The sequence below is a fragment of the Xiphias gladius genome, chromosome 4 (assembly GCF_016859285.1).
Source record: "Xiphias gladius isolate SHS-SW01 ecotype Sanya breed wild chromosome 4, ASM1685928v1, whole genome shotgun sequence".
Classification (NCBI taxonomy): Eukaryota; Metazoa; Chordata; class Actinopteri; order Istiophoriformes; family Xiphiidae; genus Xiphias; species Xiphias gladius.
Window position 1 is genome coordinate 4,101,985 of NC_053403.1, and position 25,702 is coordinate 4,127,686.

Below are 25,702 nucleotides of genomic sequence, written 5' to 3' on the forward strand. Positions count from 1 at the left end.
AGACCAACAGTTTTGGGTTTGGCGGTTGAGGGCGCGGCCTCGGCGAAACCCACTGACCCCCCCCCCCGAGTTGTGGAAAGCAGAGCCACGCCAGTAGAGGCTCCGGTCTTCCTCCTTTCCGCCTCTCGTGCTCGCTCCAGGGGCAACCTCCCCGTGTCCAGCTCTGGACCTCCGACCTGTGGTCCGAACCCCAGGGGTGCAGCCATGCAGCGCTGTGACCTATTGACACAGCAGATATATAACATATATCATTAATATCAGATCACTCTGTCTTTATCTGGGAGGTATTTTCCAAACCGTTCAAAAGTGATGGATTTTTTGTTTTGTTTTTTTTGTTCCTTTGCATGTTTTTTTTTTGTTAAACACACGTGCACTGACATTAACGGTCGAGGTGGGGAATGAAATATTCAGTCCGCTCCTCTGAAATCTAACTCACAGTTCCTGAAAACACGGGATGTGGCCCGTAATAGACAGGGACGTGCAGCAGGACAAGGTCAAAAGCCAGCAGGTGACCGTGGATGTAGTTAGTGCTGGGGTGGGGGGGGGTGGAAACTTACCCACGTACGCAGTCCGGGCAGGATCGAGGTCCCTTACCAGAGCAGGTCATGTTAAAATGTGGGTCCGCGCAGACCGAAGGGTCAGGACTCGGGGATCCGGCGCGCGGCGTCTTACTCGCGGGGCAAAGGTCAGTCAGACTGAAGCGTGCCGAGCGCGGTGGCTTCGTTGCCTCGGAAACGATTTGGGGAAAACCAGCGCCGCGGTTTCAGGCCGACGAGCGGTAAACGCACGAACGCACGAGAGGCGCCACTTCGCAGAAAAGCGGTGATGCGTGAAGATAACGATGCACGCGTCTCCCGCGGAAGTTTGCACAGAGAGAGAGAGAGGCCCCCGATGCGGACGCTGCAAGACACCGATGCGTCTTAAAATGCGTCGGCCGGAGCCTGGAGACGGATTTAAATGTTACTTCAGAGGCTTTCCCGCACGGAGGAGGATCCATGTACCGGAGAGACGCCGAAACGTGCACAATCCTCAAATAAAACGATATTTTTTCCGACCTTGAAATGTTTCTGTCCGGTGGGCGAAGGGCACTCGGAACCGCGAGTCTCTTCCCTTTCGGCTCGTCTTGCCTTCGCTGCGCTGCTTTTTTTCTTTATTATTTTTGCCGGCAGTCTGGTCCCGTGGCTCCTCCTGCAGACGAGACCAGACTCTCACACACGGGGACGCGCCGTAGGTGGACCGGGAGACAATGGTTGTTAAGTGGTTCTTAGTACGTCGGGAGATGCTTTTGCAACGCCGCCATCACAGCCGAGGTTTCTACGTAGGAATAGTGAAGTGATACTAAAGAGGATTTAAAAAAAAAAAAAATAAGTACAAAAAGGTTTTTATATTTTCAGTTTTAACTCGGGTTAAGAAACGTTCAGCTGCCACAAATTCTACCTTCAAAGTTTGAGTAAATTTTTCATGATTATTTTTATGTAAATCTTCTCATCCTGTAAAACCTAAAAACTAAATTATGATAAATCTTGACCTCAGTATCTGTGTATGAAGGGCGGTTAATAAGAAAGACGTGTGTGTGTTTGGATTTCATCTGGAAAAAAAAAACCAAAACCCTTTGTTTACGTTTTCCAAAGAATGTGGTTGAGGTCTAATTGATCCACTTTACCCTTTACCCCCCTCGATCAAAAAGGCCGGGCAGCCACTGGCCGGAGCAGTGCGTTTCTACCCTGGGGTAGAGTTTATTGGGCTGCCAGGAATAAAAAACACTGAGAACAGGATTTTTGTTCTGAATATACAATTTTATTAAATGTCAAGGCAGATGCAGGAACACCAACAACAGGCCCGCTCACAGCGATTTCATCCGCTCGTCTGAAAGAAGAAATGATCTTAGCAGCTTATGAATATGAACAGCGATTTCAATGTCTATTTAATTATGTAGTTGTCTGCTTTTTAAACTGTTTATTTCCCTGCTGCAGATAACGAACAGTAGATCTCGTTACCACAGTGGTAGAGCACGTTCAGCCTCTGCACGTCCAGCTGGCTGAGGTGTGTCCTCTGACCCATCTGCTCCCCGCCCTGCTTGGGCAACACGGTGGGACTTCCGTCTCGGCTGAAAAAGTAGCTGCAGCAGAAAGAGAGAGAGGAAAAAAAAAGGCCAGTCATTACTGCAAAACAAATGAATATAAAAAAATTCTGATACACTCCCAAATGATTAAATTGAGCAGTTCTAAATTAAAAAAGGTAAACCAGGATTAGTCACTGAGGACAAAATTAGATTATAATAAAAAATAAAATTAAAAAATATATTCTTATTTATACGGAGTCAGAAAACGGTTGACGTTAGCAATGGTAATCAGTTACTCTGGAGAAATGAGGAGGGGTCAGGACTCACTGGCCGTAGTGCATAATGGAGTTGAGGTCGTATGGCAGGTTCAGTGTGTTGCCTCGTCTCTTCTTGAAGTTCTTTTGTGTCCCTTTAAAAAAAAAAAATCAGAAATGTTCTAAAATGATTCATTACTACACACAGACAAGTGGAAAGGACGGTAGCTGTGTCCAAGCGTGCCGCCCCACCACACACACACACACACACACACACGGAAATTCGCGTGCGCGCAGCGGTAGGACGTTAGTCTTCCGTCGAACCGTGACGTTGGGCCTGCAAACGTCTAGGGCGTATGGGAAATGGTGTTTGTTAAAAGGCCGCTAAAACCCATTAAAAAAAAGTAAAGAAGAACATTAAATGGAAAATAATAAATAAATACTGTCCTTATCTAAACATATGAGCAGGCACACGACTTACTGTTGAGGAAGGCTGGAGTTGTGTGTTATTAGAATTGTTACAAATGTCAGTGAGATTTTGAATGAGGTTCTCTTACTTCCGGATCAGAACCTGGAAGTTTCTGATTCACTTCAGCTCTTTAAACTCAGTTTCTTTAAACCTGGGTGGGGACGTTTAAACAATCGACCGACCACCTGCTGGGTCAATTTGTGACCGAATAAAGATCTGTCAAGGACAACGCAAGACAGTGACTATGATGATCTTATAAATCTGCAGCACCTTTATGTTTCGAAGTTTTAATATATTGCAAAGAAGTGAGTTTGAATAATTCCACATCGGTGGCCTTCAACCTAAAAAACATGATAAACATGTCAGGACTCTATGCCGAGTACTTCTGCCCCTGAAATAAAAAAAATGGAGTTTTAAGTCTTAAGCAGAATGTGCGAACAACTTGGACACAGCTAATGTGTTTCATACGGGGGATGAAACACAGTTGGCCGAGGTCTTCACCTGGCATGATGCTCTGCCACTGCACAGTGATGTATTGATCCCGGTCCGTGCGGGTGTGTTCATGATGCAGTCCCAGTGCGTGGACGATCTCATGGCAAAGGTTCCCCACGCTACAGGACCGAGCGTAATACACCGCCTGGGGTCCTCCTCGACAGCCGACGAAGGACGCGCAGCTGGAGAGCCGAAACAAGAGAGCCCGTGAGGTTAGTTTTCATTTGTTTTCCCAGGTTAGGAGACGTCCGAGATTCCTGCCTCCTCCCCAACATAATGGAGGTGACTGAAAAATGCAATTAAATCCGTCTTACTGCAACTCCTCACAGTTTGTCTCAGAATTGATTTCAAGGCTCTTCTCTGTCTCGCTCCTTGTTACATTTCTGACCTCTACAAAGTGTGTATGCACTTGGGTACTGTCAGAGCTTTTTATCTGTTCTGGAGGCCTGGTTTAAAACTCTGGTTTCAAAAAATAAGTTAAATTAAAAATGAAATAAAAAATTACAACTTTGTCCCTAGAAAGACCTGCCTGAGGAAATCAGGTCGGCTGAAATTTCCTGTAAAACTCTTCCTAAAACAAACTTATCAGAGAGCTTTTGATTTTACTTGAAATGTTCTGATTTGAAATTGTCCTTTTGTTTTCTTTAGTGTTACATTGCTGGAGTTGGTTTTATCATAGAAATCTAATCATTTTAAAAATTTGTTGACGTTAATCTGCTGCTCTATGAATAAAGATAATTATTGCAAAGAAAACCAAAACTTTCCGCATGACTAGATACCAAGAAGATGGTAGTGCTTTTTTTTGGGGGGGGGGGTCATTTGAATGAATTGTACCTTCACCAGAAACATCCCAGAACCCATTTCTCACCCTTTGCCGTTCAGGAACTTCAGGTAGTTCAGCTCCGTGGTGTGTCTCCGGAAGCGAAGGCACGTGAAATCTGATATCATTTTGAAGGCGGCGTGGATGTTTGACTCTCGATCAGCTGCTCAGAGGGAAAAAAAAACCAAAACGCATGAAACCGTTTTATCGCCTGCGCCACGCAGCGGCCTTCGAGCTCGCTAGAACCTACGGGAACCCACCCAGCTCGTCGCTGATGGTGTAAGGCACGGTGGCGTCCGGCCACAGGGTCTCCACAGCATTCCTGTCCTCCTGCAAGTTCAGACAGCCAAACATTTAGGCGTCGTTACCACGATTTGAATTGTTCCGCACCAAAACTTTACGACTCTCAGTGCTTTGGACCCCAAAACGTGACCCGGTGGCGTCTAAGTCTTCCTGCCAAAGCTCTATTAAATGATATAGTATGTGTCGAGCGCGTTTCCCCCTTTTGTTGGAAATTTTTCTTATTTCTTCCGGTCTTAAAATTCCCAGGTGAAACTACGTCTCTCTTCCAGCCATGTGGACAGAAAGTTCCCCCATCTTACCGAAATCAAAATGTCTCCCTCTTGGACGGCCCTGTCTTCTTGAAGCTCTATGAGAGTCAAAGTCAAAAAACACTGTCACTGCACATTGGTTTCATGAAAATGATTATTTCTTTCTGTGTATTTGTGTGTGAGACATATTTAAAATTTCACCTTCTAAGGTTTCTGCACTGACTCTCTGTGCCGGATCAAGCAGGATGGAAACAGTCACACCTACAGAAATTTAAAAAAAAAAAAAAAAAAAACATTTTAAAAATCATAGGAACCTTTAAAAACGTAAAATCTCAAAAAGTGTCTTTAAAAACCAATGAGCAGCAACCACCTGGAGCAGGGCTAGTCGCATTGTGGGTGTCATTCACAGGGGTGGCAGCGACTGAGGGGAGAGACAGACATCCACTAACAAAAATCACTCAAGTCCGAACAACAGCCGGCATATTTACATGGAGGAAAACGAGCTCATGTTGAGCATGTGTGAAAAAGACCAAACGGCTACCTTTAGGAGATCCTGTAGATTTTGCCCGAGGCGCGTCGAGCATAGACGTGACAGTAACGTCACCTGTGGAAATGAAGGGGGATCCATCATAAATTATTCTTCACGTTGTAGGAAAATATTAAAATCCAAAAGGGCCCCGACCTGAGACAGGAGTGGCAGCATCCTGGGATGGACTGACGGGGACGCCGCCGACTACGTTGGGAGGAGGGGGAGAGAAAGGAGTACATGATTATCATTAATCGGAAGGATGTCTTCCCTTTGAATGCTTCTGTCCTTTACCTGCCGACACGCAGATGAAGACCAGGAGCAGCATGGCGCAACACGGCACAGGAGGAGCTCTGAACCGGGGCTTTGTGTCAGGGATCTGATGAGCCAGTTACCAGCGGGCATCTCGGCAGGTGTGATCACTTCACACTGATTATGACCTTTCAGCCTCGGTGTGAACGGTTCGAGAGTTCTCAGTGACGGGCTTGGCTGTGGAGACTGAGGACTCTGGGGTTGTGTGTGTGTGTGTGTGTACACACACACACACACACACACACACAACATCCATTCACTGTGAACTGTTGTTTAGGTTAAACTCCTTTTTTTCTCTCTGTTTTTACATTGGCAACTGTACAACGGAGGGATGACCCTTTGGGCAAAGGTTTCAACTCTTTAAAAGCATCTTTCCAACGTCAGGTCTGAGCCCCGGTTTGGGTTTTTTTTTTTTTGTCTTGTTTTGTTTCTTAAAAAGTGCCTCAGACATTCAGAAGGTTTAATACTTTTTTGCCGCTGCTGGATTGAGATGCTACAGACAGACACAGAATAGTGTGCTGACAGTGTGATCACAACATCACACTCATGTCCTCACATGTCTAGTTAAACTGTCTACTATCAAATAAATGACCAAATGCCCCCCCCCCCCCCAAAAAAAAAACATTAACAAAATGCCCTTAAAGCTCTTGAGTAGCTTTTTTCAAGGATGAATTTTGGAAGTAGGGCGTCGGATGAGCAAATGCGTTCAGATTCCTCAACAAATAAAGGACAGAAGAATTTTCAGCAGCTGAGAATAAAACCGAAAGTACCTGAAATACCTGAAAACCGGAGTGTGTTGAGACAGCTTGTCCCACCAGAATGAGGCTTTTTGTGGCTCCCGACACGGCCGCTAGAGGGCACAACGTGACAGCTGGACGACCGGGGGGCTCCAAGCCGAGACGTCTGCGACTTCTGCGGCCCCCGAGCCGTAACTTGTCGGGCACAGCTGCGGCTTTGCTCCCAGACCGCGGGCTGCCCGTGACCAGACTCCACCACTAAACGTCGCAGATGGTGGGGCTTAGAGTGAGGCCGGTCTAAGGGCCGGCGGCGAACGAGGCAGGACAGGATCGCTCTGTGAGACAGAACTCGGGGGCTCCTGGCTCGAAGGGGGGGGGAATGCCGCGTTCAGGTACCGCTGAACACGCAGAAGTGTGTGGTATGCGTAACACCTATCCTTCTGGTCGGTGAAGAGTTCTGTGCTTGCACGGGCCTCTCTGTGATGAGACAACTAAACTGCAACTGACAGTTATGTGCTCGATCAATTGCTTTGGTCTGTAAAAGAGTCACAGAACTGGGAAAATCCACATCAGGGTTTCTAGAGACCCAAGGTGGTGTCTTCGGTTTGCTTGTTTTTGTCTGACCAACAGTCCAAAACCCAAAGATGTACTTACTGTTTTTTTTTTTTTTTTATCCTCTGTGGCTGTTAAAAAAAAAAAAAAAAAAAAATCCTAAATAACTATCAATGTAAGTGATGGGGAGGACAAAATCCTCCTCACAGTCCTCCTTCTGTGAAAGATGAATTCAGAGGTATATCTGGACACAGTGTTTAGGGAAAACGTAAAAGGGTTTTACTTCTTGACTGGACTAATTTGGACAGACAGGGTGTCGCATTAGCTTCAAACAAGCGTTTGGAAACTGTGGACTGTGGACCCCCCCCCCCCCAATCACCTAGATTAAAAGTGCATGAGGAAAGGATCTTTTAATGGCAACAGGGGAATGATGACAGCAGGCAAAGCGTGCTTCATTGATCAAAATGGTGCCTAAGACAGACCTTTCAGGGCAGACAGATTCTAAGTGGTAAAAAATGTCTTAAATTTAATGTGGTGAGCTCTGCAGAAAACCCTGTTTTAGGAAAAACCCTGTTTTAGGGACACAGGGTATGCTATATTATTTTGCAACTTTTTTTTTGCATTAAAAACTATCTAATTTATTGTGCAATACCCTTTATGCTGCACCGTTTGCACTGTTACTGTTTACCTGCATCACCCTAGTGCCTTTATTTATTAGAAACAGGTAGAGGACGCTACCTTTTCATATGTAACCTGTTTCCTATTGCAGCCGGTCTGTAGGAGTTACCAAACATAATTTCGTCGTTTTCCTGCGATGACAAACGAAGCGTCACCGTAATTTTCCCACAGGCCCTGAACGCGCCGTCAGTCACCATCATGTGATGTCCTGTCATGTGGTGTAGTCACTTCCTACTGATTTGGTCCGGAGCAGGCAGACTCTGCTGTATCATGTCGTCTTAGTGAGGCTCCGCAGACAGCACCCGCCGCGGCAAACATGTTGTTTCGGTATAAATCCATCCGCTGTGCACCTCTGAAGCTGGTCCTTTGGTTCGTGGCGTGTCTGGGATGTTTGCTGGTCCGGTCCGGAGCGGAGGAGGACACCAGCAGCCCGTGGTACCAGGACCTTTGCAGGTAACGAACACACCTCCGGCACAAACATCGCAGCTGCGAAAACAACAAACAACGTTAAATATTACAGCATTTCACCCTTTTATGTACAACTAAATTTGCCTTGATTCAGAGAAAAATTAGTGGATGATTTATTTGCTTGTTGCCAGACACACGGTTTCACACAACCCTTGACGTTATAAGAAGACCTCCTGTTAAATTGGGCTCGTAAACAATCAATCGGCTCATTGTTTCAGTTACAATATCAGCATTTAAATTTGCTTTGCTCTGCTCGCCGACGTTAAATTCCCGCTATCGGCGGCGGGAACGAGCTAACATATCGCTGAAAACAGTTTTCTTGTCTCAAAAAAACATAAAATACGCTGCTTGATAAGTTTTTATCTTCCACACTTAATTTGAATGAAGTCCAAAAGTCGTTCAAACGGTCTCAAGCCAAATGAGTCAACAGTCATTTTTTTTCTTTTTTTTTTTAACATTTTTTTTTTATCTAGCTTAAGTGTAGCCTAGCTTACTGCTAACGTTACATGGAAGCGTTACATGTCATGTAACAGCTAACGCTAACTGTTAGCAACGTTAAATCGTGTTTTGGAAAGGGACCCTGGCATGGCAGTCTCCGCATCATGCTACTGTACGAGAGAGGGAGAGTAACTAAGTACATTCACTCAAGTACCGTACACAAGTACACATTTGAAGTACTTGTACTTTGAGTGTTTCCATTTTATGACACTTTTACCTTTACCCCATTGCATTTCAGAGGGAAATATTGTACTTTTAACTCGGCTACATTTATTTGACAGCTTTAGCTACTAATTACTTTACAAATCAAGATGTTTACATGCAAAACAGACAGTGTGAACAGCTTGTAAAACATAATGCTTAAATATACATCACACTACCCAAGAGTTTAATGCAAGTAGAGCCTAAGCGATTAGTTGATTAATTAATTAGTCCACTGACAAAAAAAAAAATCAATTCAGTCATTTAGTTTAAACAGTAACATTTCATGTTTCTCGCTTGTCAAATGTGACTGGTTCCTGCTTTTCCTTTAAATTATTTGAAATTAAATTTACTTTTAATAATCGTGAGGTTTGGACTTAAGCAACATTTTCAATGCAGAACTTTAAACTTGTAATGGAGTACTTTTACTGTGCGGCATTAGTACTTTTACTTTAGTAAAGGATCCGAGTACTTCTTCCAGCACTGAACAGAGCTAACGCTGCATTACAAAACTGAACAAACTGCGGGATAAATACGGTGTTGTCCCCCTTTGCCGAGCTCTGTTTAGGCAGCTGCCGTTCAAATATTGACACTGCACCAAGGCAGAAATGATAACAGCTAACTCAGCCTGTAACGTCAAGCTGTTTACATGTCATTTCCTTATACATGTAAGGAGGCTGTTTATAAAAAGAAATAGTTCACAAGAAAACTTTCAAGAAAGCTGGTATTTAGTGGAGTCCACTCTTCCCTCTATCTCTGCAGTGTTGCCTGTGTTTTTTGTTTTTTGTTTCTTTCAATCCACTAATTGACTCATCGACTAATTGTTGCAGCTCTTAATCACATGATCCAATTGTTTGATCTATAGAAGGTCAGAAAGTAATGAAAAACACCCATCTCAATTTTCCTTAAGCGCAAGGTGAAGAGGGCTTGTGTTTATTTTTCCCAACTAACACCAAAACCTAAATATATTCAGTTTATTGACACATGAAACGGCAGCAAATCAGGTAACTTTTGTAATTTTTGCTTAAAATATGATTAAAACAGTGATATGAGTATCGAAATAGTTCTGACGATTATTTTTCTCTTGATTGACTATTGTTTCAGCTCTGTGAGACAATTTAAATTATCTTACAAGAAACAATCAAATTTAGAGAATGTAGTAGAACTGCTGTAGTGCTAAAATGATAAGCCGATTAATCATTTAAGTTGCAGCCCTAGTAGAAGCAATCAAAGGTGTCCCTCTCGACTTTGTTACCATTGTCAACAGCTCTGTAAATCAGTAAATCAACCATATGTAAATGCCTCTGCACCAAGTCTGATCACTTACTCTGTCTTCTCTTCTGCACTTCTTTCATTCCTTTTGTTGCAGTTATAAATGGGAAGCTATAGACCGGGATAACAAAGTGAGTTACACGTTTAAGCTCTGTGAGTCTTCACCATCAACCGGCTGTGGCCCAAGCAACGCCGTCTGCGCCCGCGACCTCACCGCCAACACTCAGCAGTCTGTCGGTGAGTACAGCCACAGCCGGTGCACCCTGGGACACAGCAAAGGTTTTGCAGTTGCATCTCACACCCTTTTATCAGACAGATGTCGTTACATCGTGGCAGTCTGTTGGAGAGACAATGGCTAACATAATTAAGATGCTAAAAAGGGAGAAACCCCCCCCAAAAAAAAAAAAAAAGTAGGTTGTTTAGGAAAATGTTCTGGTAGGAAAGTCTGAGCAAGATTTTGACAGGTTCTCTTAAGCATGAATAAAATATTGTTCAGAAGCAGCTTTTACAATAGTGTAATGGAATTAGTGACAGTTTAAGAGTTACTGTTATGTTATGAATGTCGCTGTGTTCAGAAACTACATTCTTGCAGAGACCCTGCGGGAAAAAATGACGGTTTAAATGCAGCTACTGTGGTTTCAAGGGTTTTCAGTGAACATGTTGTCAGCTTAGACATTTTGAAGCCTGTTGTCTCCTATGACAGTGATTTACGTAACATATCATACCTGTGATTGGCCAAGAGTTAAACAGGCATTTCTTTTCCCTGCTAGTTAGGGAGTGAGAGTTAAGCCGGGAACACGCTGTGGAATCGCCTCGATTTTTAGCTCCAAAACGGCCGCTCCCGACTAATTTTAGAATCTGGATGAATTTCTGCCAGATCCGCTGTTTGGGGGGGGGTCACAACACCAGATTAATGTCCCTAAACAATCAATGATCGGGCTCTCGGACACGCGGTTGGATCTCTAGCAGGTCAGACATTTGGTCCCATGGTCTGATTTCCCTCATAGCTGCCATCACAAGATCCGTTATAAACCGTGGCGAGCTTGTTTTAATGTCAGCGTAGTCTTATTTTACATGTTGTGGCTCAGACTTGTAGTCAGGAGACTGCTGCTGCTAACGTTGAACTTCACTGCAGAGGATGCAGACCACATTAGAGCATTCCCTGCGTCTTCCTGCCACCTGTGGCTCCCTATCATTCTGGTTTTCCTCTGACTTTGTGCAGTTCTGCTTTGAACAGAAAGAGATGCTGGCTGTCTCTCTTTTCGCCGTTGCTGGTCCATTGACCTGTACAGTGTGAGAATAAAAGTCACAGGTTCCGGCCCCGCAGAAACGCTGATTAAGACGCGTGAGTACCGTGTGTAATGTGAGTCACGAAGTGTATAGGATCAATAAAATCGCACAGTGTCTGCCCAGCTTTAGTCTGCATGTGGGAATCTTAACGAGAGGCTATTTTAGAGCTACTGGCACTGGTCCCTGTTTTGTTTATGTTGGCTATGGCCCTCAGTGGCCTGTGTAAAGTTTAATAATAAAGAACAGGTACTGTAATGCCCCTCCTCCCTTAGTTTTACCCTTTGCTTTGATGGTGTCTTGAACACTTTCCAAGATTCTTAAGATTCACATTTCCACACAACTCTGCTGTTTTTTGCTGTACTTTGTACATCATTTGTTGTCTCCTGTAGCGCCACAGGGTGACAGCCTGTGTAAAGTTGCAGGTTTCAGCTTAAAATCTGGTTTTGCAAGAGTCACCTTTGTCCTGATCAGGAGACAAACAGGATAATACCTATTGTATCCGGCAGCGTTGTACAGGATAATTAATTTGGTTTGCTGGGGAGCAGTGTGTTGAGAGAAGCTGCAGGCCAGAATCCAACATCCTGGAGTTTACCTTCGCAGCCTTTGGAAAGTCTGCTTATGGCACCCAGGCCATTATGCTGTTCTGTTAAAATCCTAATGACTTTGTCCATGTTTTTGAGTAGCAAGGTGCATCTGTGCGGATGTACTGTGGGTGCTCTTTGAGTTTAATGCGTCCCTTGTGTCTTATGACAACCAAGCAGTAGACCATTTAATGGCCCTTTAGTGACACTGCCGCAGACGGCTGTTGTGTTTTCATAGCTGTGGTGCACAGTGCTCGCTTTGGCCTTGCGTTCTCCACCTAGTCTGTTTCTTGCGTGAAGCATGAGGTTAGCTGTGAATTAACTGGTTCAGTGGCAGGAGCAGGATTGTGGTCGTGAACATTTTGAACTGCGAGATGCTGTAGTTTCACATGTGATCATTCGGTTTTCCTGCCTGCTCTAACTGAAGTGGAGGCGATGGTGGTGAAAGTATGTTTTCAAACCAGTAGCCATAAAGGGATAATGATATAAGGGACGTATGGTTTCTTGTTGACAGTTGTCCATAGTTTTGACCATCGCATACATGTATGTCAAAATATAACTTTTAAAAATTAGTTGTTTTTTTTTAACCATGATTTTGAAATATTTGATGTACTATTGCCTCTGCACCTATACCCTTTTAGAGTGATTGATTTTAAAAAAAAAAAAAAAAAAAAAAGTTTTTATTTTTTTAAAGTCATATACGTTTTGAAGTTTAAATCATTTTTGAGAGGTTTATCCCCCTGCGTGGGTTGGATGTAGGGCTGCAAGTAACAATTATTTTCATTATCGATTAATCTGCAGATCATTTTCTTGATTAATCGATTATTTATTTTGTGTATACAATGTCAGAATATGGTGAAAAATGCCCTTTATAATTTCCCACATCCCAAGCTAACGTCTTCAGATGTCGTGTTCCGTCTGATCATCAGTTCAAAACCCAAAGATACTCAATTTACTATCATTTATGACAAAAATACATCTGAGAAGCTGGAAAAATCAAATTTTTGGAAGTTTTGCTCAAAAAGATATTAAAATGATTATTCAATTATCAATATACTTGCCGACTCATTTCATTCCTGTGGCTGACGTCAACACTGAAGGTTTTTCTAAATGCCAAGAGAAATGCTGCTGTATGGATCAGTCTTTCGGAGTTTTATCGGCACATTAGCGGAACCGATCTCTGTGCTGATGAGGCTGAATCTCCTGCTCCTGCTGTGTGTGTCAGCAAGATCCACATCTCTGTCCTAGAAGGCCTGATGTGACCTCTCTAGTCATTGTCCTTGTAATTCTTTGATACCAGCAAACTCATATTTTCTCACTGTAATTCAGCCGTTTAGACGAGGGAAACATCGACCAAAATCCCAGATATTTTCATGCAAATTCTGTTGTACAGACACAACCTGATCTCTGCTGAATAACGCAAGCGTAAATTGATTAAGCTCAATCTAAAGCAGTGGCTCTGTCATGCCCCTTTTGGAGGTGGAAAAAAAATCTGGCTCCTCACTCCCTGTGAACCAGTTTAAACTGAATAATATTCAGTTCGAGTTTAAAAAAAAAAGCCAAAATAGTTGCTTCTTAAATGTGAGTAATTGCTGCTTTTCTGTGTTTTAAATGGAATATCTTTGGATTGTGGACTGTTAATCAGACAAGACATTTGAAGACGTCACCGTCTCAGAACTTGTGATGGAATAATTAATCAGAAATATATAAACAGATTAATCAATAATGAAAATAATTGTGAGCTTAAGCTATAGAAATAATTTACCAAGAAAAATCAAGCTGAATGTTATTGCATTGAAAGAACATCATCAAGAACATAAACCTCATTTTTCCTTTTATCTTCACATGAGGTACCTTTGCGCAAATTATAACTGCCACGATTAGTCCATCATAAAACATTTTTTTTAAATAATCGATACATCTCTTCAGTAAATTTTCAAAGAAAAATGCCAAACTTTTTCTGTTTCCAGCTTCTCTCATGTGAGGATTTTCTTTGTCTTATGATAGTGAGCTGAATATCTATGGACTGTCAAAACAAGCATTTTGAGGGGTTCACTTTGGGGTTTGGGCAGTTGTGAGGTGTTGTTTGTTTTTTCTGTTTCTCAACACGGTATAGACTAAAGGATTAATTAAGGAAATTGAAAACTCAATAATGGGAATAATTGTTAGTTGCAGCTTGCATTGCATGTTTTTCTTCTCTTCCTTATCAAAAGTCTCTCCATCTTGTACCTTACATGTCGTTTGCTGTCTGAATGAACCTTGCTAACTTGCCTTGTCAGTGTGAACCGGCTCTTGTTTGTTTATTGTTCCCACCTCAATCACATTCATTCATTTCATCTGTTCTTATTTATATCACTTGTTGCTCATTTGAACGGCTGCCCAACTATTTTTTTTACTGAATGCCCTTTATATGTGAACCAGAAATGGTGTTATAATCACTCTGGCTGCAGCTAACGATTATTTCATTATCGATTAATCTGCAGACTATTTTCCCCATTAATCAGTTCATCATTTTATCAATAAAATGTCAGAAAATAGGTGCAAATACGATATAATTTCCTGCAGTCTGCAGTCCAGTGCTGTTCAGCCAATAGTCCAAAATCCAAAGATATTAATATTATTGTGATAAAAAGAAGGTGGGAGGTGGATTTTGCTTTTTTGCTTGAAAAATTAGTAAATTATTATATGATTAAACAATCGTAATGTCACGTGAATTTTATTATTTTTACTATTTTACCTGAAGATGACTTCAGTTTTGACTCAGGCTTGCCGTGCCTGTGCTGTGTTCAATACTCAATTTCAGTTACGTCACTGTCTTTGATTTTGTCCGTGACCTCTTCAAAGCAGACAGGCTGCCAGTCCGAGTTATTTCCATATCCCCCAACAACAACTTGTCCTGCAGTCTGAGGTTGTGACCTTCCCCTTGTGACAAACTGGTGTTTCGTAGCTCTCAGCCAGCGAGTGTCATATGACTCAGAGCTCTGACTGTGACGAAGAGCTGTGGCGCTCACCAAAGGCTCGGGAGTGAGCATTACAGACTCATGCCGTCGGCGGGGTACATGTCCAGCTTGTTGTTTTTTTCAGGATTTCCTTGTCAGATTTTTAGTTATTTTTGAAGAGGAAGTTCACATAGAAAGAGAAAGAAGCGAGAAGTGGCAAACACCAGGCGGTGTGGTCAGATGAGTTGGAGTTTAGTCAGACTTGCTGACTTATCACATGACACAGGAACACAACATCAAATATAAAACTCACAAACATAAATAGACACAAATCTCACGTTCTGGTCTCTCTCTCTCTCTCTCTCTCTCTCTCTCTCTCTCTCTCTCTCTCTCTCTCTCTCTCTCTCTCTCTCTCTCTCTCTCTGTCCTGCTTGCTTAAGGCCTTATTCACGCTCTCCGGTTGGCTCAGCTCAAGAGACCAGACAAGGTCCATCCTCACACTTTGACATTCATGTCTCTTGTGCTCACTCGCTATAGAGTTTAAAAAGGGGCTGGTAAAAGTTTGCTGTTTGATCTTTTCTTTGGAGATCAGCGGCTGTAGAAATTGGGGCCACAACTAATAGTTATTTTGCATTATCTATTAGTTTTCTGATTGCCTTTTAGATTAATCATTGATTAAATGTCTGAACCTATTAACCTATTAAATATCAGAAAATAGTGAAAAGTGCCTGTCACAATTTTCTAAAGCCCAAGGTGATGTCTTTAAATTACTTTTTCTTTTTTTTTTTCCAACCCACCATTTAAAAGAGATAACCCCAAAGATAATGAATTTACTGTCACGTAAGAAAAGAGGAAAACATCATCACGGATCTGCTGCTCCCCTCGGCTTTAGCTGTCCGTCCTGCAGCTTTACTGTTTCGGTTCACTCTCATAGTGTCCAAGAAGAGTTGAATCGACGGCAACTGGACTCGGTTGTGGATCTTGGAGACGTTTCACCTCTGATCCAGGAGGCTTCTTCAGTTCTCATAGAGTTGTTTTCCGCCACAGCAGGTTTTTTTTTTTTTTTTTTGGTGAAAACCCCCCCAAAAACCCATTGAGCCCTGCCTGCTCAGCATCAAACAGTCGGCAGACACAGTTAGAGACCAACTGGTGAAGAAAGAAGTGAAAGAAGAGAGAGAGATTTCCCTCAGGAGTTGGTAGAAGCCAGAAACAGAGCTAAAAAGAAAGTGAATCTTGGACTTTCATTCAACAGTTGGCCAGTAACATGACTCCAACTGAATGATAAAGTTGCTTTTTAACTGCTGGATGAGTAAATAAGCAACAGTTTGATAACAAGTTCACCATATCAACTTAAAAGGTGATGAAATGTCAATGATCGGTTCACAACTTGTTTATGCTGTCCCCAAGCGTCCGAAAAAAACCAGCTAATGCAGGTTTAAAAACATTTTGGTGGTAATACTTTTGTACTTTTTGCTTAACTAAAGTTTTAAATATAGGATCTGAGTAATTCCTTCACATTTGGTTTTCCATTATAAACGACAAAAAAAAAAAAAAAAACCCAAACAATAAACCCTCACATTTGAGTTACAAACTTTTCATTTCAGCTCGAAAAGTTGTGGATTGAGTTTCTGTCATTCAGCTTATCAAATAATCAAGTAATCTTTTTAGCTTTATCTAATCAAAGTTTCCAGAGAAATTTCAGTAAATCCATGCATGTTGCTTTGTCTGATTCTCAGCTCCTTTTCTGTACGCTCGGTTTCTTCCAAATGGTCGTGATACTGCCAGATTAAAAAACTGCAACTGAATATTACTGGACCTAAAGTTGAAGCGGTGCACCAGGCTGGGAAATGAGCAGTGCTTTACATGAAGCGGTGTTAAGATACAGACAGCCCTGCCAAAAGCAGTTGGGTTTTTGGTGTTAGTAGGTCAGTGTTGTTCAGTAACATTCCTTTATGGCCCCCTTTTGATAGGAGTCACACCATATCAGAGGGAGTAGAGAACACGCACTCATAGTCACAGGTCCAAAGTTCATGCAAGTTCCTCTTAAACTGCCACTGTAGAAAAATAAAAGATTTACTAAAGAAATTAGAACTTTTATATTTCTGTGCAATGTTTTCTATTGAACAGAGAAACTAAAAAGCAAACAAAACAACGCACACAAGGACTAGGATAATGTCATCAGTTAAATACAGACAGATACATACAGTTCATTACAAACGTATTAAAGTGATGTTGCCGTTAAGTATAAAACAAAGCTTTATTTAGTGATCTGAAGCCAAGGATTTCTTCCTTTTAGCCATCAAGATCTTCAGGAAGTAGATTTAATTTCCCCCAGATAGCGAAATAAAACTTCCATACTAAATCCCAGTGTTCTTGACATTAGAGGATCCACTTTTTTCCCCAAATAGGTTGAATTAGATGTAAAACACCAAAACAGTGGGCATGGTTGACCAGTCCTGATCCAAAAACTCTCCAGCAAGAGCACTGGGTCCCAGTAAATTTAGATTTTGGGATTTGCCAGGCCATGGACCTGTTGAGATGATTTGAAAAGGACTTCATTAACTAAAAGCTAGGTGTGTTACTGCAAAGAAATCCTGCTCCATATTCAGCAATTCCAACAATTTCAACAGTGAAGATGGAAATCAGTTAGTATTTTCCAATGACTGATAATGAAGCAGAAACTTGTTGCTGACTGATTATTCGTTCACATTGTTTTTCTTATTGATGCAGCCGAGCAGATGTTAGCTCGTCACAGCTCGATTTGTACAGACATCAGGTACTCGCGCAGTGTTTCATCTGGCTGACCTACTGTGAGTTTATTTAACTGCCTGAGTCTTAAATCTAGTCGGGACCCCTTCATGCAGGACTTTTCCCACTGCTGCCTGCGTCTGATGATAGATGAACACTCTGCACTGAAAGCAGGGTCAGGAGGGATATTATGGTACAGAGGTTTATCTTGTGTGTGTTGTGAGTTCACAGGGCAGTGAGTCGGCAGAGGTTAAGACGTTATTCTGCCGGACTGTCTGCTACAGTAACATACAAGGATATCCAGCCTGAGAATAAGAGCGTGGGCGTGTTCGTGTTGGATAATCTGAGAGACTTTTACCATACATTCTTTTATGGACTTCACATATTTGATGCTTACGTTTTGATCAGATATATTTTATTTTTATGCCACTGACAAGACAGGAAACTACAACACTGCTACCAGGCACCATGAGCTCCACAGCAAAGTCTTTATGTTGCTCAACATAATTTGCGTATGACTATCCGTGAGTGGTAAAGGATGCGACATCAAATGACTGTATTATCCTTTTTGTCCATCTCACAGTTTAAATGTCACTTCTCCGTCTTTTCACCCTTTTTATATTGTAATAAGTGTAAAACATCTTTATTTAATTCGGTATTTGCGTAATGTGATCCTAGTCAGAAATGCCCACAGCCACAAAATATTTAACTAGAGTGGCATTCTGAATATCTATTAAAGAAAATAAAGGTCTTGAAGAGGTGTTACATGTTTGCGATTGTCTGTGTTTGTCTGCCTCGTGTAGGTGAGCTGTCCCTGCAGAAGCTCGCTGGCATGGTGCTGGATTACAACAGCACAGAAAAATGTCCAGGAAGCAACAACAATATACAGACCAGCATCAGTTTCCAGTGTGGGAAGACCATGGTAAGACTCACAAGCGACAGATGAAATATTTTTAAACAGATGATTCATGCTTTTTTGAAGAGCCGGGTTTATGAGAATACTTAGAAAATATTGAAATAATTGAGTGGCGTTCTGTATTAGTTGCTTTTGATCCTATGTCTCAGCTAACGTCTTTTATATACTTGTAGGTTGAAACAAACATTATACGAGGCGGACACCCGCCTCTTTAGACTTTCTTGAATTTAGTTTGGGGCAAATTACATATTTTGTTGGTTTTTAAATTGAAAAGAAGTAAATGAGACCTCTGCAGCAATCAGGCAATAAAAATCAGCCTTTGTTCAAATGTTAATGCACTGTTAGTTTTTTATTTGATGCAATTAAAAAATTAAATTAAATTAAACAGGACTCCATGGCACATTAAAAAAATTGGGCCCTACTAAATTATCCATGGTGGATTTTGAGGTCTGCTTTGGATCATTGCCCTGTTGTAGAAGCCAGCCTCTCTTCAGTTTCATTTTCCTGACTGACTGCACCACATTTCTACCCAGAAATAACGTTTGCTGATTTTTAGTGGAATCCATTCTTCCATTCTTCAATGTTTCCTGTGTCGCTGGCTGTCACACAACCTCTGTATTTACTTCTTATCACTTAAAAAAGTCAACAAAAGTATGTCATTTTCAAAGGGGTAACGAAACACTTGGATACAAAAGTATATAATGTGTCTCTATTCAAGTCTCTGGTTGTTAAATCTCACCTTGTGATATCTGTACTAGAAAGATGCAAAATAATTTTACTTACTGAAAAGGCGAGCCCTCACATTGGGTGTAACATTGGCAAAATTCTGTTTTGTTTGTTTTTTTTTTTTTCTTTGTTCTTTAAACACAAATTTTCACATGTGGCGCAGTGAGAGGGCAGCGTTTGTACTGGGAGAGCGCTCAGTTTTTGCTGCATGTTTCCCTGTATCAACTGTTGAGCCCGGCCTGGTCAGACACCTGTAATCAGGTTTCATCAACAGAAATCCAGATGTTTTGAGTTGCTAGAAAGGTGCCAAATAATCAACTTTACTTGAACATGAAGTTCCACCATGAATATGCAAATTTACACGGTTGTGCAATATTGAGGAAACGTTGTTGAGCTTTGCTGTTTTTAGTCAGCGGTTTTTATTCAGCACGTTATGACTTAGCTAGACCTAGTGGATGTGTTGGAACTGAAACAAAGATTAAACCCCCCCCTTTTTTTTAGGTTTTTTTTTTTTTTAACTTTTCATTTGACTCAAATTTGAATAGACTGAAGTTATAATTAGCGTTCTCTTTCACTGAAACAAACATAAAAAAACCTAAAATGATGTTTATATGATGCTGTATGCTGTCAGCTGCAATGACAGGGAGTGAGTGACTGGAAACAATGCGGGACGATGACAGTTACCTGCTATATATTTCTGCTCGTTTGAAGTCAAAAGCGAGTGTGACTGTGTTTCAGGGGTGTATGAACGATGGGTTGACACCACCATGTGTCATTTCCTGTTGAGTTTTTTTGTTTAAACAGACGATATTAGGTGCTTGATTTTCAGTTTGCAAAGTGATTGTGGAGAAATTAAAGTGGCTTTTATGAACTTTAACTTTAGCTCCTCTAATGCTGAGGTGAAGAGAGTCAAATACGGATGATCTGTAAAACTAATTAGCCTCAGCAAAACCGTGCCACCGGTAAAGAGAGGACATTTAACGTTTTTATTTTAAGTTACTTTCAACACCTACAGACACGATTTATATTGTGCTATAAATTTTTTGGGAGCAGACGACAGACAGAAAAAGTTGCTGAGTTGACTGAATGTTGACAAGGAGTGGGAATTAAAAATACTCTGCCCTTTTCTCAGCAAGTGGTCTTGAAAAGCCCTTGAGCAAGCGCTGAGCCCTCAACTTCTCCAGCAGCAGCAGCAGCAGCAGCAGACTGTGGATGGGCTGGGTAGTGCTCAGCTGTTAATGAGGGGAATAACTGTAAAGTTAAATATAGAAATGTTGACTTTACCCGGACACATTAAAATCTCAGAATTCCCCTAAATAGTCACATGCAATAACAGTATGTTAAAGGCTTGAACCAGTTGGATATAATCAGTCAATGTTGCACTTTTTAACTGAAACATTGGCACATTTAGTCATTTGTTTGTGAAGTGGTTCATGTCCTGCAGAATGTTTTGCCTTTGTTCTTCAGCATTGTTTCTGTACACAGCACGATAATGTGTTAGTCACCTTTAACATGAAACTCTCTGTCTCGCTCATGTTCCCATGTGCGCGCGCCGCAGGGGACCCCGGAGTTCGTTGCCGTGTCTCAGTGTGTGCATTACTTCGAGTGGAGGACCTACGCCGCTTGCAAGAAGGATAAATTCAAGCCACACGCAGAGGTACGTGGTGGAGCGGCGGACGCCGACTCACTGACGAGAGGGTTTTATGCGTAAGAAAGAAAGAAAGAAAGCCGTCGCGGTGTCCGTTAAGGTGATGGTGCGATGTGTGAGAGACAATGAGTCAGGCAGGTGTTTAAGTGGAAATAGAGAGTTTTCATGCACCGGGTGTAAGGCATGTATTTATCAGTGGAGAGGACGTGTCACATGTTGTCACAGTGACCTAGTCCATGTGAACTTAGCATGGAATAATTCAGAGAATGTGTGAAATGAATAAATGTGTGATTCATTGTGTGAAATGGATTAAATACAAATGTTTGTTGGTAAGTTGAGAATCAAACAAAATTAAAAAAAAAAAAAAGGAACTATCATTTGATACAGTTATGGTTATTTCTTGTCACAGATTTGTTAATTAATATCTTCAGATTTGTTTTAATTTTTTTTTTTTTTGTGCTTCTGTGAAATAGTTGTTGATTTAAATTAACCAAAAAACTACTCATCAGTTAAAATCCAATAAAGTGAATCTGCTGGCCCTTAAGTAATTTGAAACTTGTTAAGTTCTCTAAATTGAAGTACTAAAATTACTTACTTTACCCTTACAAGTTACTACATTAATCGAGAATGATTTACATTAATAGGTTTATCACTGTTAAACTGGATGTGCACGTTAATCGGCTGTTACTATATTGATATCGATCTGCAAAGACCCATTTTGTATGCAGGCTAATGTGTCCCAACATGTAGAACAATTTAACAGCCACACAAAGAAGGAGGGTTTTCTTTATTTTTATTTGCCTGTACATATAATTTCTGGCATGGTCCTCTATTTTCTCTTTGAGTGTAACATCAAGTGATAATGACCATATGCCAGTATTGCAGTATGAACCCACCCCCTGTGTGTCCAGGTGCCCTGCTACGTGTTTGACTCGGACGGTAAGAAGCACGACCTCAACCCTCTGATCAAAGTGAACGACGGCTATCTGGTGGACGACGGCGACGACAGCATCGACCTCTACATCAACATCTGCCGCAGTCTCAGTGAGTGCCTGCGGAAGGGCGGAGAGATGAATGGATGGATCGATGAGTAAATGACTTAGTAAAGCAATGTCTGATTGGATTTAATAGTTTTCAGTACAAGAGCTTATTACGTGTGGGTGTTTTTCAAGAACTGGGTAAATGTCAAATTTGATTTCAACAAGGGGTTGTCAACTAAAAATCGTCAGCTTCAGTGACCCACAGGAACGAGACCCCACAGAAGTAGAAAAGAAAACTTTATTGTCAAAGTGCACAGGCAGCTGAAATTGAAATCTATTTCCGCACATCAAGCTTTGCCCTTAATGCTGTGCAGTCGCTGTGCAGATGTGACCCGATTTTAGCCCCGAATTGATGGCCCCTGACTAATTTTAGAATTGGGCCGAATTTCTGCCGGATTCACTGTCATTTAACATTCAGTTCGAGGCACATCACAGTACCCGATTGATCACCTGAATGATCGGATATCTGGCTCGCGGACGATCAGTCGGATTTCTGACAGGTTAGAAACTTTTGTCGGCTTTCTCTCAGCTTGAGCAGTTCCACGGTCCCACCTGGCTGCCGTCAGAAGATCTGTTATAATCTGTAATTCTTAGATGCAGAACACACAAACCATATTGTCTGCATCTTCAAGATATCCGCAGCTCCCTGTTTTTTTTCCTCTTTTTTCTTCTGACGTTCCTTTCCTAGTGGAATTGCAGAAAGCGACGCCGCCTTTCTCTCTCTCTTTTTTTTTTTTTTTCTCCCCCATCATTGTTAAGGAACGTGGTCGTCACGGGTGACTAAACTTTACTAGAATATTAATGAACAAAATTGACCAGGGGTTCCGTGCTTACGTTCAGGTCAGTTTATCATTACATTGTGAGCATGAAAGTCGAAGGTTATGGCCGTGCAGAGAGGCTGATGAAAACTTGTAGCGGGTTAACACAGTATACAAAATCAATAAAACCACACACTGTCTGTCCAACTGCAAGAATTTGAACAATAGGCTACTTTTTTAGGGTTTTTTTTTTTTTTTTCTATTCCCTTAAAAAAAGAGCTCTTTCTTTAACATTTTTATAACAGTTTGTCAAATCGTCAGCAAAAAAAACCTGCTGAGCAACGCTTTTAATATTTTCCATGTTTAATATTTTGATCTTAAGTTTTAATTGTGACATAATGCCTGCCCACCATGCCTATGAGCCAGTCACGGCATCAAGGAACTGCTGCAGTAGCTTTAGCAGCACACCAAGGTGATTTCCTAGGATACTCAAACATCCGTCCTCTTTCAGACCATCCATACAAATCCTGTCCAGAGGGCTCTGCAGCTTGTCTGGTCACCAGTCATGGCTCCTACAACATGGGCTCTCCTACCAAACCGCTAGAGCTGGTGGACAGCGACAGGTACCTTCTAAATGAATGCTAACCTCCTGCTAAATATACGCGAGACTGCTGTCTGCAAACAGCCTGCAGAAATCTGTGGGGCATCTGGTGCTTTGATTTAAGAACTGCTTAAATATTTCAGTTTTCTTAAAACGGTTCCCGATTTGTTTAAGAGACTGTATTTCTATGAGGGTTTATGTCAAACTTCCATGTATTAAACGTCTTTGTTGTAACCTTTTCTAAACAGAAGAATAAACTTTTAATGCTACCGAATGAAAACCTATGTTTGAGGACAAGAAAAAATTTGATTTACTTCACTAGTTTTCCCTTTTTTCTTGTTTCCTCTCCCCAAGTCTGAGGTTACATTATGAACTGAGTGCCGGTTCGGCTCCTCCAGACATCTGCATGGGACACAATCCTGCTGTCACCATCACTTTCACCTGTCCATCAAGCAGAGTTTCGGTAGGTTATGCACATTCATGTTCAAACTTCATTTCATACACAGAAAACCTGACCCACTTTTACATTTCATCACCCGCAAACATTGTGTTATATGTACTCGTTTTATTAGAGCCTGGCGTTCGTGCTGAACTACTGTACCTGCAAAAACGTAACGAATTTCTCATTCACTAAAAGCGATTTTTCGGGTTCACAGGGCAGCACTCCTAAGATGACAGCAGAGCTGAACTGTCGTTATGAGGTGGTGTGGGTGACTGAATATGCCTGTCACAGAGACTATCTAGAGAGCCATACCTGCAAACTGACCAGTGAACAGCATGACATCTCCATAGACCTAACGCCTCTCACCTTGAGCTGTAAGTGTTTTTTCCTCTAAGGCCGGGATCTCAAACTCCCAACCCATAAATTATTGTTAATCTGGCCCACAAATTAATGTATTGTTTTTTCATTTTGATCTTTGAAGTAACCACTTCTTTTTTTTTTTTTTTTTTTTTTAAGCAAGGCTGCAAAAATGGAGGATACAGAATTGCCTTTTTATTTATTTATTTTAGACATGTGTACACAGATCTTTAGTCCAATAGGAGAGAGTTCCAAATTTTGGGAACCGCAACCTCAGAATTGGTGTTAAATGACACCTTTTGGAGGAAGTATTGGACCATTTTTTAGCGATGCAGGGAAGTCTTGCTCAGGCAGGTGAAAAATGAATTGCAAAAGTGAAGATAGGATGAATCAGCCGTGAAAAATAACCTCCATCTCAGCTAGAGATACAATGGGCCTTAGTTTAGATATGGTCCTCACCTGGTACAGCCGGTTGCCTCAACAAAGCAAACAGTACCATAGCGCCCAAGTTGTAAACGTAAACGCTTTAACTTATGGCCGACAGCATGCTGGTACTGCTGCTGTTTCCGAGTTGCCCCTGGCACCCAAACGTCCCTATCAAAACCTTTCGGCAGAAAGGGTGAACTGCAACACGGACAGAGTTTTCAGGTGACACTTCTCGTCGTAAGGAGAAACCTGCTGTTCTCAAAGAATACAGCCGAGAGCAGTACGGAGGGAGAGGAGGGGGAAAAGTTTGAATTTGAGGCCCCTGCTCTAACTTCATGTTTTTATACCGTAATAAAACCTCACAAGGAAATGAGTAGCAGTCAAACTGCTGTCAGTTTGCAAACACATCCTCATTCTTCAAACTCGTTGTTGCAAGGGTAGAAATACTGCACAAGTGACTACACAAGCACAGAAGAAGGTGTTTCTTCCCTCTATAGGCAAAAAACACAGCTAGCCAGGTACTGGTACATTAACCCACAAAATGGCTATTAAAAGTGTGCTTTTTGTTTTTTTTATTTTATTTTAATAAAGTTCAAATGTTCTTTCTTTCCGATTATCCACAATCACATATTTAACCTCCCAGAATTATTGGCTCATAGTCCTGCTTTTTTTTAGCCGAGTTAGAGGAAGTAACTTTATAAGAAACTATACTGACCTTCCTGACTTTTCTCAGCTCATTGTTTGTAATAAAAAAAGAAGCCTTTTCCACTCATTGCCACAGTTCATGCACAGACTTTGTGTATGACACACAGGCTGCTGCTTAGCTACAAGTGCCGTATCCCTTGTCGTTAATGCAAGTGTACGTATGACTGATTAAAGTCAGATGCTGCTGATTTCAAATTGAAGCTCATTGCTGTCATTAACTTTAGATGAAAAGATTGATAGCAAATATTCTCTGTCTAAAGCCCGGTAATTAACACGTGATATATTTAGTTTTCTGTACAGATTAAACAGTAAGTTCCAACACAATAATATATGTTTTAGTTAGAGAAGCTGGTAGACTGATTGATTGATTAATTAATTGATTGAGTGATTGATTGATTGATTTATTGTGCTATGCTAAACTATGTCTTACCTGTAGCATCATATGTAAGGGACCGTCATGAGAGTGCTATCTTCTCATCTAACTCAGGGCAAGAGGACAAATATGTGTACTTCCCAAAATGTCAAACTATTCCTTTAAATTGTTTTCCTACCGCATCATTAGATTATTCTGTATTTCCTCAAGAATTTTGATCTTCTCAGGGTGTAAAAAAAAAAAAACAAAAACAAAAAAAC

At 41.5% G+C, this 25,702-nt stretch overlaps 2 protein-coding genes across 4 annotated transcripts in view; one reads left to right on the forward strand and one right to left on the reverse strand.

Annotated features, from left to right (window-relative positions):
- Nucleotides 1-1,775: 1,775 nt before the first annotated feature.
- LOC120788655 (high choriolytic enzyme 1-like) lies at nt 1,776-5,604 on the reverse strand. 2 transcript variants are annotated; one of them, XM_040124598.1, is made up of 12 exons: nt 5,469-5,604; nt 5,331-5,381; nt 5,190-5,252; nt 5,019-5,069; nt 4,850-4,909; nt 4,700-4,746; nt 4,358-4,427; nt 4,146-4,260; nt 3,287-3,459; nt 2,390-2,471; nt 1,998-2,119; nt 1,776-1,866 (listed from the first exon to the last, which is right to left on the reverse strand). In XM_040124598.1, the coding sequence occupies exons 1-12, from the start codon at nt 5,500-5,502 to the stop codon at nt 1,844-1,846; spliced, it is 891 nt and encodes a 296-aa protein (XP_039980532.1). In that variant the 5' UTR covers nt 5,503-5,604; the 3' UTR covers nt 1,776-1,843. The 2 variants fall into 2 exon arrangements, with proteins under 2 accessions (XP_039980532.1, XP_039980531.1); XM_040124597.1 differs by having other exon boundaries at nt 5,019-5,071; nt 5,186-5,252.
- A 2,063-nt stretch (nt 5,605-7,667) lies between these two features.
- The window catches only part of igf2r (insulin-like growth factor 2 receptor), a 53,418-nt gene continuing 35,383 nt past the window's right edge, over nt 7,668-25,702 (forward strand). For both annotated transcript variants that reach the window (XM_040125022.1, XM_040125023.1), the window contains exons 1-8: nt 7,668-7,906; nt 9,990-10,129; nt 18,254-18,372; nt 20,651-20,749; nt 21,652-21,784; nt 23,050-23,161; nt 23,494-23,602; nt 23,796-23,955. In XM_040125022.1, the coding sequence (XP_039980956.1) occupies nt 7,770-7,906; nt 9,990-10,129; nt 18,254-18,372; nt 20,651-20,749; nt 21,652-21,784; nt 23,050-23,161; nt 23,494-23,602; nt 23,796-23,955 (1,009 nt within the window). In that variant the 5' untranslated portion in view covers nt 7,668-7,769. The remainder of the gene's footprint in view (nt 7,907-9,989; nt 10,130-18,253; nt 18,373-20,650; nt 20,750-21,651; nt 21,785-23,049; nt 23,162-23,493; nt 23,603-23,795; nt 23,956-25,702) is intronic.

Coding starts and splice junctions, on each gene's coding strand:
- LOC120788655 (XM_040124597.1), bottom strand. CDS start 5,502: ATGCTGCTCCTGGTCTTCATCTGCGTGTCGGCAG. Junction 4,428..4,699: donor AGGGAGACATTTTGATTTCG/GTAAGATGGGGG, acceptor CTGAACTTGCAG/GAGGACAGGAATGCTGTGGA. Junction 2,120..2,389: donor TCCATTATGCACTACGGCCA/GTGAGTCCTGAC, acceptor TTTCTGCTGCAG/CTACTTTTTCAGCCGAGACG.